A 17,347-nucleotide genomic window follows, 5' to 3' on the forward strand; every position below is an offset into this window, starting at 1 on the left:
ACTACTTGATTTTTCATGTAAGAAATTCATTGGAAATTCAAGCATAATGAATATAGTTATGTGGATATGATAAAAACTTTATCTTTGTCTGTATCTATGATAAAATTATCACATGTTTATGATTATTTAAAATCTTTTTTTTTTAATACCAGCTCATAAGTATTATACGAGCACTTTCATTTAAATAAAAGTAATCTTCTACTTTCAAAATTTTTGCCTATTATGTATCTTCTGAGCTTTGTAAAGAAAGGTTATTACATAGATATTAATTCATACAAAATTATAGTGAAGAAAGACACACATGATACAAAGTGCATGTGATTGTTTATTTCTAAAAAAAAATTAGTACAAAATTATGTTCGTAAAAGAAATGCACTGCAATGAAAAGCTTTTTGTAAGTACACATAAATGAACCAAATTGAAACATTCCTAATAAAACTGAAGAAAAAATTCATTGATATATACTAATTCTTTGAAAATACTTTTTTTTTTGCCATATCTGTAACACTGTGAGACTACTGACTTATACAGAATTGCCTATCCATAACATATGACAATTACTGGCATTTAAATATTTATACGATGAGATACCTCAAATTCAAAATTCAAATATCTTTCGAAATATATTGCCTTAATGAAAGGATGGAAGAATAAAAATTAGTATCATATATTATAATAATTGTTTAAACTTCAAATATAAAATCTAAATGGCACTAGTATATTTTACTTATATATTTCATTACAGCTTCATATTTAAAATAATTTTAAAGTGTCATATGGCTCATGACAAAAAATTCTTTTGTTATAATAATACATTTCAGAATAATATTACAAGTAATATAGCTCTTAAAATATCAATTTATTACACATTATTTCAATCATAAAAACAATAAACTATATATCAAAAAAGTATGCACAGAAGGAATAAAATGAAATCATTTATCTAAAAACTAAACAAAATACAACAAAAAATGGCACCCTAATATATGGGAATTTTTTCAACAGAGTAAAACATTTCAACCAACTATATTCCTGAAATAAATTCACAGATACTTAAATAACAAAATGAAAAGTGTCAATCATAAAAACTTCATTTAAACAATATATAATACAAAACATCTTATCTTTGATATAAATGACTTTTTTCATTACTAGAAAAATAACACAAAACAGGAGTGACCAAAAGGTTTTGCACAATCATTAACCACCAATACCAGTTTTTTAGCAACAAATGACATTTCGATACCTATATTTCTAAGGCAGCTGCCCCCCCCCGGTTCAAGAGAGGAAGAAAAAAACTCATTTTCAACAACATATTTTAATATTTAAGTAAATATTTATACACTTTCTACAGTAATCTCAAAAAATATGCTGAAAAGGACTTTTGGAAAAGCCCATAACTCAACTGATACTCTCTTACTCAAAACAGTTTCTTAAAATAGTATTAATAAGCATCTAATAATGTACGATATACATTTAAGAAACTAAAATAACATAACATAATGCATGAATCAATATAAGATACATATTATGTATTTTGATATCAATTTCAACACAAATGATATTTTTTTACCTTCTGTACTTCTCCAGAATCTTCAGAATATTCTCATTTAAAAAATTATGCAGAAATTAAAAAATAGAAAAAAAAACACAATAGATTTTTAAAACAAAATACTAGACATCATACTGCCATTAATAAAAAAATTGTATTTAGTCATCTATATATGTACCCTATACCAAACTCATTCTGAGCAAGTTATCTTTAAATAATTTCAATAAGTTCTTGATTAAATTCGGAAGCTAGAACTACAAGTAGCATAAATATAAATTAATGGAGATAGACTGCTTTGAATAATATAAAATATCCTTATGCTAATTACAAGGAAAAAATTTCTTTCACAATATGCTCCTAAGGGCTCTAATAATGCAGAAAAATTAGGAAACCAAAAATTAATGCAGTAGCAACACAAGTAAATCTTTCTCTTCTTCAAATAAAGTAACATATGTAAGTGCACTTATTGTTTTAAATATTTGAAGACACCTTATGAACAAATTTTTCATCACTTTCAAGTTTCATAATATTTTTAAGGCAATTAGATTAATTTATGAACAGACTGCACTATTTCAATTAAAATATTCTATGCATATTTATTCATATCTATAAAAATTAACTTTAAAGTAACAAGATGAAACATATTTTTTTTTTGGAACTTTATACCCAAAGCACTTAATTATTTTAAATTCAGAAATTAACTTTCTACGAGAATTCAGTACTTTAAAATTGCTTAAAGAATATTTATATACTTTTGATTTGATTTATGCTCCATAAAATTTATTCTAAAATTAACACTTCTCATGAAATCACATAAATATAGCACAGAAATATTTTAGAACAATTAAACTTATTATCCACTTAACAGAGTAATATATTTATGAGAAACTTTAAAATACTTTTGTGAATTTAATCCTTTAAATTCATATTCTTCCTTACACAAGTTCCTTCTTAACATTAAAAAAAACTTCCTTCATTTTTATTATGAAACAAAAATAAATCACAATAATGACACTTTTATAAAAACACTGTTCGACAATGTAACATTCACAAACATAGAACACTTAATGGTTATATTTTGCATTATGCTCAATTTCACTAAATAAAAAGGCTTGCAAGCTACATAAATGCTTTTATTTCTTTGATCTTAAACTAACTACAAATAATAAATCATTAGGACGGCAGATTAGTAACTGCTAGTATATAGAGCAGAAGATTAGCATATAATATATTCAAATGCTTTTAATAAATAACACCAAAATTAAACACACAAACAGCTCATCTCTGATATGCATTAATTTAGAAATTCAGGAAGAATGTATACATATTCCTGAGATATGCACTTCCAAATTAATTTAATTTCCCAAATATGACTTTTCATTCTTGATGGGAATAAGACTGCAAATGCTGATATTAATGACTAAGAGCAGTAAGAAATGTATTCAAATACACAGTAGTTTTCTCGCTCAGCTGAAAATAAAAAATTTTACTTATTAAAAATATTAAAAATAATTCAATAACAAACCTATAAATGCATGTTCAAAACAAATGCATATTCAATCAACTAAATGCATGTTTTAGTTCTAATATTAAACAGTACATAATCTAAATATGTGAAATACCCTTGAACTTAAAGATTAAACTATACTCTATCTCATTAACAAATGTTGGTTCTTTCCAATCACAAATTCCAAAGGTATTCAAATAGGCATCAATACTGTATTTTAATAATTTGGTTCTGTGACCACTGTTTACAGTCTCTTATTTTAAATGTCATCATTTAATTATATACATGTATATACAAAGTATAACACATATAAAATACTATAAAAAAGCATTCTCTCACATTATTTACCATATAGCTTTTAATTTCAATGATTCCTGCATGTAATAAATTTAACTTCATCTTACTACTGTATACTTAACTCCCATTTTGGGTGTGAATTTCAATTTGTGGATTAATCAGGTATTGTTTTAAAACAGCAAGAGAAAGAGGGGGACAGAAAAGAAAATGCCCTCTTGATGGATGATCTAACCAATTTGAGATTTTTCTGCTCATATTTTTATTTATCTTTCATATATAAAAATAATTTTTAAATTCCCAATAATAATGAAAACCTCACACACAAAAATAAAATAAATAATAAAAAAATCTTAAAGCCTTCATATTTTATGCCCAAAGGGATTTTCTTCATTTATACACAAATGCACGTTTCGAGAGCATTTGGATTAAAAATATTTAAAAGCAGCATATCTTTACAATTTCTGACAGACAGTCTCGTGCACTGAAGATAAAAATGTTTTATTCTGTAAAGTGTTGTCATTGCTTGCTTTGAAATCATTGAGTTTTTAATCAAAAATTCATAAAATTTTACAAAATATGAAATAGATAATAAATTTCGAAATTAAATTCAGGGTTCCAGGTGCCCATAATCAGGTGGAGGACTTTGTTATTCAAAATTTGAGGCTCTAAATACTGTTGTTTTTTCACAATGCAAGAAGAGTAGAAAGTTTGGAAACAACATAAAATATTTCCATAAAGGTTTTTTTTTTGTAACATGCAAGGATAAAAATAACACTTGTAAAATTTGCATCTTATTATATTACTTGAATTATTACAAACATAATAAAAAACATTTTTTATACGTAAAAATGTGTTTGTTTCATTCAACAGAGTAATCAAAAACAAGCAAAAGGCATTCCTATTTCAAATCTAATACGCATTGAAAAATCAATTTTTTTCTCAATTTTTTAGCTCATTCAGTATAATAACACTTTGAAAAACACTACGGAAAATGTGCTTAAAAGTGAAAAATCTCAAGTAAGAATCATTTAGCTACAGAATCTTTTACAAAAGTATTTAGCAATGCATCAAAATAGAAGTGTTGATCAGAATGCCTTGATCAAACATTATTTAATAGTAATATTAAGTTTTAAAAATTCCCATTATTTTAGAGTACTATTCTGCATTATGCTTTACTGAATACAATGCAAAATATTACTATTAAGCAATGCAACAACAGGAAAAAGAAACTAGATTATAAGCATCAGAAAGTAATAATGATGCACAATGCAATATTTCTGGAGCTTTGAGACTGAAGCCTCTCATTATAGGTCAATCTAGAAGCCAGCAATGCTTTGAAATAAATAATAAAATCTCAGTTCATTGCAATTTTTACAAAATGGTTTGGTACTTAAATGCAAAAATTACAAAATGGTTTGGAACTTACGTATGAATGCAATCACCTTGGCGAAATTTATGTTTTTTTTTACAGATGAAAAGGTAAAAGTTATTTATCAGGTGCAAGTTGGTGGTTTTTGTGACCCACTTTTTTCACATTCCTTAACTATTGATATTTATCATAATCTGGTAAACATTATCAACATATGAAAAGAAAAAACACTTTAGCAATTTAAAATACAAATTGAATTATTAACTAAGGATTACATGATATATTAAAAAAAATAAAATATATATTTATCTTCAAATCTTTCTGTAATTTTTTTGAACTATTCTTCTGAAGAACACAGCAATCTGTTTTCGTTAAAAAAAATCACAGAATTGCACAGACTGGGCTTCTTGCAACCATCAGTAACAGCAGCTATCAAGAAATGAATTTCCTCCTTTCAGTAAAAGTGTACATTCTCGCAAAAATTTTACTGTAGTTTTTGTTTTTGCTGCTGTGTTTCAACGTTTCACTGCTGGCAATGATTTTCCTCCTTTCAGTAAAAGTGCAACATTCTCGCAAAAATTTTACTCTAGTTTTTGTTTTTGCTGCTGTGTTTCAACATTCCACAGCTAGTAAATTTCACAAGCTCCTATTTTAAAACTAAGGCAAAAAATATAATGATCTGTTGATAAAAAAAATTGGAGCTTGAAATACAGCAAAAAAGAACACATTTGAAAATGGTGTTGTTGCTTGACTGAAGGATTGTTATGAGGATGGTTACTAAAATAATGTCATGCGCATGATTTAACACATTCTGAAAATTTGGAGATTTTTACTAAGTGGTTGCATTCTTATGTAAATATCAATAGTTTCATAGGAAATCTGTCTCACAAGTATTCTTGGCTATAAAAAAGATCTGCTAGAAAAAAGCACTTTTTCTAACTGACAAGTATCCTACCATCAATAAATCAAATATCTTCTGGTTATAAAGGCTTTCCTATCCAATGTTTACTTGACTGATCCAGCCAATAAATCAAAGTAGAATATCAGCAATGAAATGCATTCATTAAAAAAACTGTGAATAGTCTTGAGAATAAAGGAGATTAGCAAAAGTTTATATATTTATGATCAGTGCAGTCAGGCCAAAATCAACTTTTCTAGACCATCATCTACAGCCATACCAAAAATAAAAGAAATATTGTTTATTCTTATTACAAGTCTTTGCAAAATATACTTACAGCCACTGCTATTACTAAGACAACTAATCTTAAACAAAGCATGTCCACTTTAAAACAGACAAAATTTAACCTTAGATTGACATTTATCTTTAGGAAATATGTAGTTTCAAGGTAATATGAACATCAGAGTCTTTTTTTTTTTTCCTAACATACATATTTTGCAATAGTTTTAGCCAATTTTATAATCTTTGCATATATATATGTGAGCATGCATAAATATAATACATAGATTTGTGTACATATTTTTTAAAGATGACAAAATATCTAGACATATTTTTGCTGTAATACACCATGTCCTATTTTTATAAAAAAACATTCTACAATAATGTTACAAATTTTTAACAGTTAAATTTCTGGTATGTTGTTTTATTATACCATTATGCATTTCTGCATTTTAATTTTAGACAATACATTAAACTGGAGGTATGTAAATTGATGGAAGCTACACTAGTATTTTTTCTATTTTTAAGGGGAATTTAACATTGTTGGATTTTTTACAGTATACACTGCTATAAATTGAGTTAAAAACAAGCAACATTTCATAACTTATATTTGAAATATAAGTTACATTCTAAAAAAATAAATAAAATAATAATGAATATAAAACTTCAAATTTTTTACATTTTTAATTTTTTCTTTTTAATTACAGAATTCAAAAAATATCTTTCTTTATTCCTAGCAAAATCACCTGAATACTATTAATACATTTCACACAACATTGTGAACTTATATTAGACTATTATCAGAACCTACATACTGAACAAAACATTTTGGGATTTTCAGATATGCAGAAGCTGTAACAGTGGAAAAAATGTGTTTCAAAGTTCTTTAGAAAAAATGATTGGAAGGGGAAAGATTAACAATTACAAAAACTTATCATTTTGAAAACTAAGTGAAGAATTCTGAAATATTTAACTTTTATAACAAGATTTTTTTTAACATTCTTCATACAACAGCTATTTTACCAAATGAAATTATGCCTGTAGAGAAATCAAGTGTCTGCTTATCTCATCAAAATATGTTATATCCTGAACAATAATAAATTTGAAGCAAAAATAAACTAGCTTTGATATACACAAACTAGATTTCAAATAACAGTTTTCATTAATTTTTATTAAAACTTCTATATGAAAGAATTGAAAAAGCAATCAAGCCAAATTCCGTTTTGAATTAAAATTATTTCTTTATAGAAATAAATTTCCATTTAATTGCATTTCATTCCAGTTGTGTTTAAAATGTCAGTTATTTTCAACTATTATGTTATTATTATCCATTACACAATTAAGAATTAGATGCATGTTGAATATGAATACAATACAAAGTGTTTTCCCAACAGTCTAAATAGCCATCAACACTACATTCGAAATATTATTGAGATTTTCTTTAGCCCATTTAAAGGTGGCAAAAAACCTGTTCAAACTTACTGTTCTTCCATGTGCTGAACTTCTGAAAGTTCTGACACTTTGAGGGATTCTCTGGAAGCAGCTTCCTGTAATTAGACCGTAAAAAATCACTGTTAAATAGAATAAACAAGTTTCTCAAATTACATTAAATCATTTAATCAAAACAAACAACAAACAAACACACACACACACAAAAAAAATTAATATGCACCAACAGTTAACATACTCCCATACAATATTCCCCCCCCCCTTTTTTTTATTTAAATGAAACATTTACAGATGAAAAGGAAAGCAAATGATTTCACAAAGGGCATTTTTTACATTACAATTTGTCTTAACTACTATCAGGGTCTTTTAGTTGATTAAAGCAAAATATGCAAGAAGTATCTGCATTAATGGAAGGACATCTTTGGGGAATTTTTAAAGAAAAACTGGTTTGAATTTAAATTGCAAACAGGAAAAACTGTGAAAAGATCAATAAAACTAGGCCATTTGTCAAGATTTGAACTGGGGTCCAATTACTAGCATTCAGAAGTCTAACTCACTCAGTCATTGGTGGACACAGTAAATGCTAGGGAACTAAATTTCCATTGCTAATGTCCAGTATGCATAATAAGAATCTTAAAAATTTTTGTGCATATAACACCTTATAGCATACCTTTTTAAAATTACTGTTGTCAAAAATAGGATTGTATCTTTCCTTAATAGAAAATTATTTTCTTAAAATCAATAGTTCACCTTCCTTTCATACAATACCTTTCATACAATACCTTTCATACAAGACAGAAATAGCTTGACACAGAAACTTTTGCTGAGAAATGAGAATACGTGAATTAATTATCATGATTTTCTAAATTTATTCCCTTTTCAGTGGAAAATGTTTCCTTTATATATTTTTAAAAAATTATCCTAATCATTTTCAAAAACTAGAATATAATAATATTGCTTATTCTATCCAATTTCCTTTTTTAAATACTTATCTTTTTTGGGGGGAAGGATCAATGTTAAAGCCAAGAAATAAATTTATATTTTCTAAAAATGGCTGTGAATTTGTGTTTTCATGATGTAGAAATGAAAAAAAAAAAAAAAAAAAAAAAAAAAAAAAAAAAAAGGAACTGTATTTTTAATACAATTTCCAAACTTTACACCTGGATATGATTATATCATTGATGAAAAATACTTTGTTAAACAATATTATGACTTTTATGTCAATAGTTATTCCACTGCAGTTTTCAAATTAAAAAAAAAATAAGTAAATAAAATAACAGAAACCTTGAAAACTGTTGTTGATCATTTCTTCACTTTTCATCAAACATCACATTGCAAAATGAAACTGTGAATGTTAGTAATAATAAAGTAGGTTGATCTATGAAAGATAATAAATCAATCATTCCAATGGCTTCTTCCTAAAGCATAAACAATTAATTAAAACCTTTAAGCAGTCCATTACACAGTTTGGACAATTCAATGATTAGATGTCTCAAATTATGTGGAACAGCCTGGTTCTATATTTAATATGATGTCCCAGTTCAGTACAGTGAATATTTTCACATTTTATAAATAGTTAGCAAGAATTCTATGACTCCAGACACTCATGGAGATATTTATGCAGATTAAAATATAAATACGTTAAATTAGCATGTAATCATACATATTATATATATATACGTAATATATATGTGTATGTTTCAATAAATTTGGGTAATGCATGAAACAAATGGCTTCTGAAAAAAATTAATGGATCACTTTTTAAATATTGTTGAATAGCAAATGTGTAATGAACTTTTACAAGAAACTATATTAATGAAAGAGTAATTTGACAACTAATTACTTGACAAAATATTTTATTTTCAAAGATTTGTGACAGCCAAAAAATTATACATTGATTCGGGTATAAAATTAAAATCAGGGTTAAACACAGAGCCCCCCTCCCCATTTTCACAATAATATATTTCTTTCAAATAATTAATAACAAATGCAGCAATACCACATATATTTCAATAATAGAAAACAACCAATGAATTCTTGAAGAAATATTAGACAGAAGAAATATTAGAATGCAATAATTTTTTTAATTAATTTTACATATATATATTTTGTGTGTGTGTGTGTGTGTGTAACAGAATGCTGATGAGATAAAAACTGTTAAATTGTTTGATTATTGGAACTGTTTAAATTTATATAATGCCCTAGATTGGCTACATAAAATTTTGATCACTTTAATAATGGGCCTACCTACCATATACGCTTACAATAAGCATCTGGAAAAAGACAATTTAAATCCAGTTTTTTAACAAAGCATTTGAATGCAGTAAACCTTATGACAAGCAATACATTAAACTCACTTCGCCATTGTTATTCAAAAGAATAGTCAAGAGATTAGATGAAGAACACCATGACTGATTCTTCATTACCAAATTCTGAGGTGGGCTATGAGTTGTACCACTATCTGAGCTCCATACCTTTAAAAAAAAAAAATTATGTCATAAAATTATGCTCAGTTATCTAAAGCACCTAACTGAATTCAGCGATGAATATATATAAAAGGAGAAGGAAAAAAACAGAAGGATAATATAATTTTTTAATTATTTTAATTTTGAACACTTACCGTAACAGTAGCATTAGGCTTGATTGCAGCAGCACGAGGAAACTTGTAGGTCACCTCAGTACCTTCACCTCTTTGCACTAGCTGCCAGCTGCCTAGAGAAATTTCCTAAATATAAATGATGTTATTAACAAAGAGTCATAATAAATTTTAATTTACAAAGTAGCATATAACAGATAATTAAATTCAACAACTCAAAATTTCTCAGTTTATATTGGAAGAATTTGCTCAGTACCCACTTTTACAGTAATAATTAATACTTACACTGTACTTCTTAGTTTGAATTTTGGTTCCAATAAACTTAAATTTCTAGAGTGGGATTCATTCATTCTTTAACATCTATATGCAATTTTTCAGTATATCATATATCAGTAAGAATATTATGAATTTTTCTAGTACATATTACTATTACTAAAGTATGCAGAGCTTCAAATGTGTAGAAAAAAAGATAGAATTTGAATGACCAAATGATGAAATGATCCACTACCTCAAGATTATTTACAGGAATTATTTTTAAAGTACCATTTAAAAATAAAAAAGAGACAAGTAGAATTTTCTTACTACTTTTGTTTTTATATGAAAGCCTGTACCTTGGCACATTATTCTACATAATTTCTGTCAGTATTAAGACAATATTAATATTTTCTATCTACATTTATCATATCATACAACCAGCTTTCGAGTACCCTCTCCACAGAAGTCTGCCACTTGATTTCCCATCCACTGCAACACAGTCGTTTTATTAACTCTATCACTGTTGTTGCGGCAAAGGCTGTTCAAATGCTACTTCAAATGCAGGAATCAACTGCTGGTAATCACAGGGCACTAGATCAGACTGTACAGAAAGTGATCAAGTCATTTCCAGCAAAATTAGGCAATGAGATCTCGAATTCGTTTGAAGCAAAACAATCCCTCTAATCAGCATGGTAAGCTTTTGTTTTGGATTGCACAGTGCAGTTTGTTTAAGGTCTCGCAATACATCATAGAATTTATTGTGTCACCACAAGACAAAATATCTACAAACAACAGCTCCTTCATGTCCCAAAACATAGTAGAGGATGTTTTTAAACTGAAACTGTTTGCTTGAACTACACTCTCTTGTGTAATGATGAATGCCGCAATTCCATGGATTGATGCTGTAGCATAAGCCACCCAGATTATGTCGCCTGTGATAATTTGGCTTAAAAAATCATCACCTTTCTCACTGTAGCACTGAAGGAAAATTAAAGCACTACTTAAATGTTTGGTTTTGTGCACCTCCGTCAACATTTTTAGCACCCAGCGCGTGCACAATATTCAATAATTTAAGCACTCGCTCACAATTTCATACAGAACACCACCTGAAACCTGAGAAAAGTCATCAGATAATGAAAAAATTGTAAAACATTTGTTTTGTTTCACTTCTTATTTACAGTAGTGGCAGAAGGTCTCCCACTTCATTCATCATCATGAACATTCGAGCAGCCACTTTAAAAAGACCTAACCCATTTCCATACCATTCCATTGCTCATAATGTTTTTTCTATGCATTTCCTAACCTGATGATGAAATTCAGACCTTTAGCACTATGTCTTTAGCACTAAGAAAACGAATCACCAATGGTATTTCAAATTTGGCAGGATTCTTAGTTGGCGAAACCATTTTAAATACTCAAAAACAAACATTAACATGGTCAAAAGTTTCCATAATGGCATCTATGGCTTGCCAACAGATGTAGGTAAACAGCATGCCCATTTCGGCAGCAATGGAATTTCAAAGCATGCCTCCTAAAATGCTCATAAGTGCGATATTTAAGTGAAATATGTCAATCAAAATTATTCATCTATTAAATACAGCAAGATTTTGTAAACAGAATATAACAGATTTCGTAAATAGTATGATACTGTATGATTATGTTAAAGTTAACAATACGGAATGCAAAACATTACATTTTACAAAATGGCTTGATTGATATTGATGCTAATTAGTGAAATGAATGTTTCACTTACTCTCAAAATCATAAAACCCGTTTATATTAATAAAAACCACAAGTAAGAAATGCAAGAAACCACTGAGGTAAAATATAAATCCAGAGCTCGTATTTGAAGAAAACTTCTGGCTTATGTAAACCAAAGAAATTAATGTGGGTCTAAATTTTAATCATAGAGAAGCAAAGTCTGCTCAGCCACAGGCTTGAAAATTTATCACAGGGTTCTGTACTGTTCATACTGAATGCTAGAAACAAGGATGTAGATATAATTTTCAATTGCAAATTGTAGCAGAATGAAAATTTACAATACGTTTTTTAATTAAATTTCAATGATCACTATACAGCTAGTGCAAAACAGTGTATCTAATCAATAATTACACATTTAATATGCAGGTTTATTATCATAAAATTCTTTATAGCAAAGTTTTTCATTTAGTGATATATTTTTTGTAAAATATTTTTATAAAATATGCACTCAGTAGTTTTCAATAAGTTGTAGTGCTGTTCAGAATATTTACTTTCCTTTTATCTGTGTACACTATGACATTCAGCTTCCATTTTATTGTATTATTTAATTTTTATGTTACATTTATTTTCATTTAACATCTATTAATTTATTAATGCTACTCTATTATTATTTATTTATATTGCCTAATACTTCATTTAGTTTTAATTAGTCACTATTGTCACGAATGATGCACGTTTCGCTCTTGGGGAACAGATTGAGCCTCCAGACCGACGAGAATCGAAAAAGAAAGTTTTGAGAACTGGCAACGATAAGTGTAGCCCTTTTAGAACAGTGACGCTTTTAGATATGTATAACAATGATGCTAAGTAGTTAGAAGTGTTTTTTGATGTTGTAATGATTTAGAAATTGTTCCTCTTTTGCGTGAAATGTCAGATAAAGTGATTCATACAAAATAGCGCCAATTTTAGATGAGTTCGAAACCAAATCGGAGTCTACAAAAGCGGGGGACCAGAATTGAAGAACGCGGATCATAAAGGTAAGCAACCTTTCTTCATTTGCTTATCTAGAATTTTGAATGATCTGTTTTTTTACTGAATTGAAATGATATAAATATTTGGCGCCCGAACAAGGACTGCCGAAGTAGACCATATTGAAGTGAAAGATTTAGGAATGTTTAAAAAATAGCTCCTTTTGATTTGAGAAGTTTATTTATGATTTGAGAGTACTGATTTGTAATTTGAAATATTTTCTATCTGAAATATTTAAAGATGTCTTCTAAAATAGAAGAATTAAAGAAAAGGGGAACTGTAGTTAGGACTATGACAACAAAGTTGATAAATAATTGTAAAGAATACCTTCAAGAAAAGAACACGATTTGTGTATTCTTAATGAAAATATTGATTTATTAGATTCAAAATATAACAACCTAAAAGAATTAGATATACAAATACAAGAATTAATTGAGGCTACTGAATATGAATAGGAATTTGAAACATGTGAAGTTTATTCCGACAAAATAATTTCCATGAAATCAAAACTAACATTTATGTTAAAAGAGAAAAGGAAACCTGAAATTCCTGTTTTGAATACAATTGGTAATACTGTGAATGATATTTCAAATATTTCTGTTTCTCATTCAAAAATTAAATTGCCCAAACTATCGATCAATAAATTTAATGGCGATCCTGTTAATTGGTTATCATTTTGGAACCAGTTTGACAATGTGATACATCAGAATAGTGATTTAACAGATACAGACAAATTTAATTATTTGATTTCATTTTTATCAGGTGCTGCTTGTAATGCTGTTAGTGGTTTTGCATTATCAAGTGAAAATTATTTTGCCGCAATTGAGTTACTTAAAACACGATTTGGTAGAACAGATTTAATTATGAATGCACATATGGGAAAATTGTTACATTTAGAACCTGTTAGGAATGCTAACAACATATTTGCATTACGTAAGTTGTATGATGACATCAAAATATAGAAAAGAAGTTTGAAATCACTTAATGTAACTTCTGGCACATATGGCACGTTATTGACACCAGTTTTATTAAAATTAATTCTGAATGAATTAAATCTTGATTTACAAAAAAAAAAAAAAAAAAAAAAGGAAATATAATTTCGATGTAAACGAATTATTAGAGTTCTTAAAAACCGAAATTGAATGCCACAAATCTATACTACAAATTTAAGATAAAATAAACAACCATAATTCGAGCCACTTTCCTACAGAAAAAAGAATAAATATTCCAACCGCTGCTGTGTTAAAGGTTTCAATTAACAGCTGCCTATTTTGCAAGGATTCAGAAAAAGAAAAACATACTTCCGATGCTTGCCAGAAGTCTGTAGCAGACAAAAAGGCGTCACTTCGAAAAGTCGGAATATGTTATTTATGCCTTAAAAGGGGTAACTATTTGGCAAAAAAATTGCTTTTTGAAGATAAAGTGTGATTCATGTGATTGGAAACACAATAGTTTAATCTGTGACAGAAATAGTTTAGATGAGAAAAAAATCAAATAAGAAGGATCTCAACTTGACGAACAAATCATGTTTAGAGAAAGTTTTATTACAAACTTTAGTAGTAAGAGTGCATGGAAATGGTCCAGAAAAATACTGCCGCTGTTTAATTGATTCTGGGAGTCAACGAAGCTATGTATCTAAATTCTTAGCTAATGCTATGCAGTACGAATGTATTAACAAAAGCAGTGTGATTCATAGTCTGTTTGGAGGAACCAAAGTGGTTGAAACTCATAAACAGTTCGTTGTACGTTTAAGTAGTATTAAAAACGATTATCAGTGTAACTTCAAAGCTTTTGATCAAGTGAAAATTTGTTCTGATATTCCACAATTGAACATCAAGCCTTATTTAAATGAGTTAAAAGCCCATAACATATTTTTGAATGATGTTAAAGGTAGGTTAAAAATTGTTATTCAAGCATTCTCCTTCTGAAATTCATATCCTCATAGGCGTGGACATAGCGGGAAAATTGCTTACAGGGAAAATAAAGAAGTTAGAATGTGGATTAGTTTGCATTGAAACTTATGTAGACTGGAGTATCATGGGGAAAATTCCTATAGAAATGGAAAATAAATATGATTGTTCTTATATATTTTCTATGTTAGTATCAGATAGTAAAATTTCTGATTTATGGACACTTGATACTCTTGGGATATTAGATCCTTCAGAAAGTCAAACTAAAAGGGAATTAGAAAAACCAACAATGACAAATTTTCTTTCCAATGTGAAAAGAGATGAAGAAGGAAGGTTTCAAGTTTGTTTACCTTGGATTGAAAATCATTCCCTACTTCCAAACTATCGAGAAATAGCAGAAAAGAGATTAAAGAGCACAGTGAAGAATTTAAGGGATGGAGGATTTTTAGAAGATTATGACGCAATTTTTAAATCTTGGGACGAGGATAAAATAATAGAGATTGTTCCTGAGGAAGAAGTTAATAACCCCTCTCATTATTTATCCCATCGTGCTGTTATTCGAATGAATTACACCACGACAAAAATAAGACCGGTTTTCGATGGATCCATAAGAACTAAAGGATCACCTTCCATAAATGACTGTTTGGAAAAGGGTCCAAATTTGATTGACACTGTTCCAGCTATAATAAATAGATTTCGACTGGGAAAAATTGGTGTGAGCTCTGATATTAAGAAGGCTTTTCTGCAGATAGCACTTAGTCCTAAAGACAGAGATTATTTAAGATTTTTATGGTGGGAACAAGGAAATTCTGAGCATTTGAAAATATACAGACATAGAAGAGTGGTCTTTGGAATAACCAGCAGTCCATTTCTCTTAAATGCAACACTAACGAAATTAATGAATGAAGTACCAGAAAATTATCGTGAGAGTGCTAATAAATTAGTAGAATCCTGGTACGTTGATAATTTAGCTACAAGTGTGAAGGATGAATCAGAATTGAAGAAGTTAAAAAATGATGCCACTGAAATTTTGGCAAGTGCTAAATTTGAATTACAAGAGTGGGCATATAACTATCCTCAAAATGAAAAGGATGCATTTGTTGTTGAACCCATTTTAGAACAGTCGAAGCCTGATAAATTAAATGAGAATGAGTTTTTCGATGATCCTTGTGAAGCTAAAACGGTCAACATTTGGGACTTCTTTGGGATTTGCATGATGATACATTAAGTTGTGATATTAAGGAAATGAATCGAAAAATAAACATATTACTAAAAGAACAATTTTGTCTGAAATTCATAAAACTTGACCCCATTGGATTCACCTGCCCTATAATTTTAATTCCTAAAATTCTGTTACAAAACTGCTGGGAATTAAAAGTAACTTGTGATGAAGCTCTTCCTGAAGAAATTCAAAGGAAATACACGAAATGGAAAAATGATGCAAATCGTTTAACAGAAATAAAAATTCCCCCGACAGATGATGCTTAATACTGATTTTGAATTGAAATTATCCTTTCATATATTTTGAGATGCATCCTGAATGGCATATGCAACCTGCGTTTATTTAAGAAATGAAAATGAAATTTCTTGTCATTTAGTTCAAGCACGGTCTAGAGTTGCTCCTCTAAAACCCATATCAATTAGTAGACTAGAATTATTAGCTTGTGTTGCTGGCTCAAGATTAATGAAATCTATAAAACAAGATTTGAAGGAAGAAAATATACCTACGTTTTATTGGACAGATTCAAGGAACACATTGTACTGGATTAAGAATGAAGAAAATTGGAGTGTATTTGTTATAGATAGAGTGAAAGAAATACGAGCTCTTACTAATCCTGATGCATGGACTTATGTTCCTGGCAACTTGAATCCTGCGGATATTCCGTCAAGAGGATGTTCTGTTGAAACTATTAAAGCCAAAAGATGGCATGAAGGTCCAGCATGGTTGAAGTTGAATCCAGACTGTTGGCCTACTTGTGATATTTCTCCTGATAAAGATATGATTGATCGAGAAAGAAGAAAAACAGTTGTATTCTCGTTAACAAATGTAGATGAAGAATTTTCGCATTTCTCAGGAAATTCGTCTTTTGAGAAAATAATTAGAGTTACGGCCTGGATAAAAAGGTATATTGACAACTGCAGAGATAAAAATAGAACAATGTCAAAGAACTTAGAAATCGAAGAATTGAATGCAGCTGAAGTCCTTGTTTGGAAAATTGTGCAAAGGGTCTCCTTTAAAACAGAAAAGGATAAACGCTTATGACATTTAAAACCATTTGTTGATTCATCTGGTCTTTTAAGAGTAAAGTCAAGAATATTAATGAGACAAGACTTCGAAAATTTTAGAACACCTGTAATCCTACCTCCTGAACATCCAGTTGTCTCTAAACTGATTATGGAAAAACATGAACAACAAATGCATTGCGGAACTCAGACTTGCTATGAGAAAATTTCTGGATTTTGAAAAGTCGTAAAACTATTCGTAATGTGTTGAAAAACTGCACT

At 28.7% G+C, this 17,347-nt stretch overlaps 1 protein-coding gene across 1 annotated transcript in view; it reads right to left on the bottom strand.

The window, feature by feature from the left end:
* Positions 1-307: 307 nt before the first annotated feature.
* The window catches only part of LOC118200258 (lamin-like), a 59,519-nt gene continuing 42,479 nt past the window's right edge, over positions 308-17,347 (bottom strand). Inside the window, exons 8-11 of the mRNA XM_035372204.2 lie at positions 9,972-10,076; positions 9,709-9,825; positions 7,385-7,449; positions 308-3,022 (exon numbers count right to left, since the gene is read on the bottom strand). Coding sequence (XP_035228095.1) covers positions 3,019-3,022; positions 7,385-7,449; positions 9,709-9,825; positions 9,972-10,076 — 291 coding nt within the window. The 3' untranslated portion in view covers positions 308-3,018. The remainder of the gene's footprint in view (positions 3,023-7,384; positions 7,450-9,708; positions 9,826-9,971; positions 10,077-17,347) is intronic.

This window comes from Stegodyphus dumicola, chromosome 3 (genome assembly GCF_044657685.1).
Source record: "Stegodyphus dumicola isolate Sdum_Otavi_A_Nest chromosome 3, ASM4465768v1".
Taxonomy (NCBI): Eukaryota; Metazoa; Arthropoda; class Arachnida; order Araneae; family Eresidae; genus Stegodyphus; species Stegodyphus dumicola.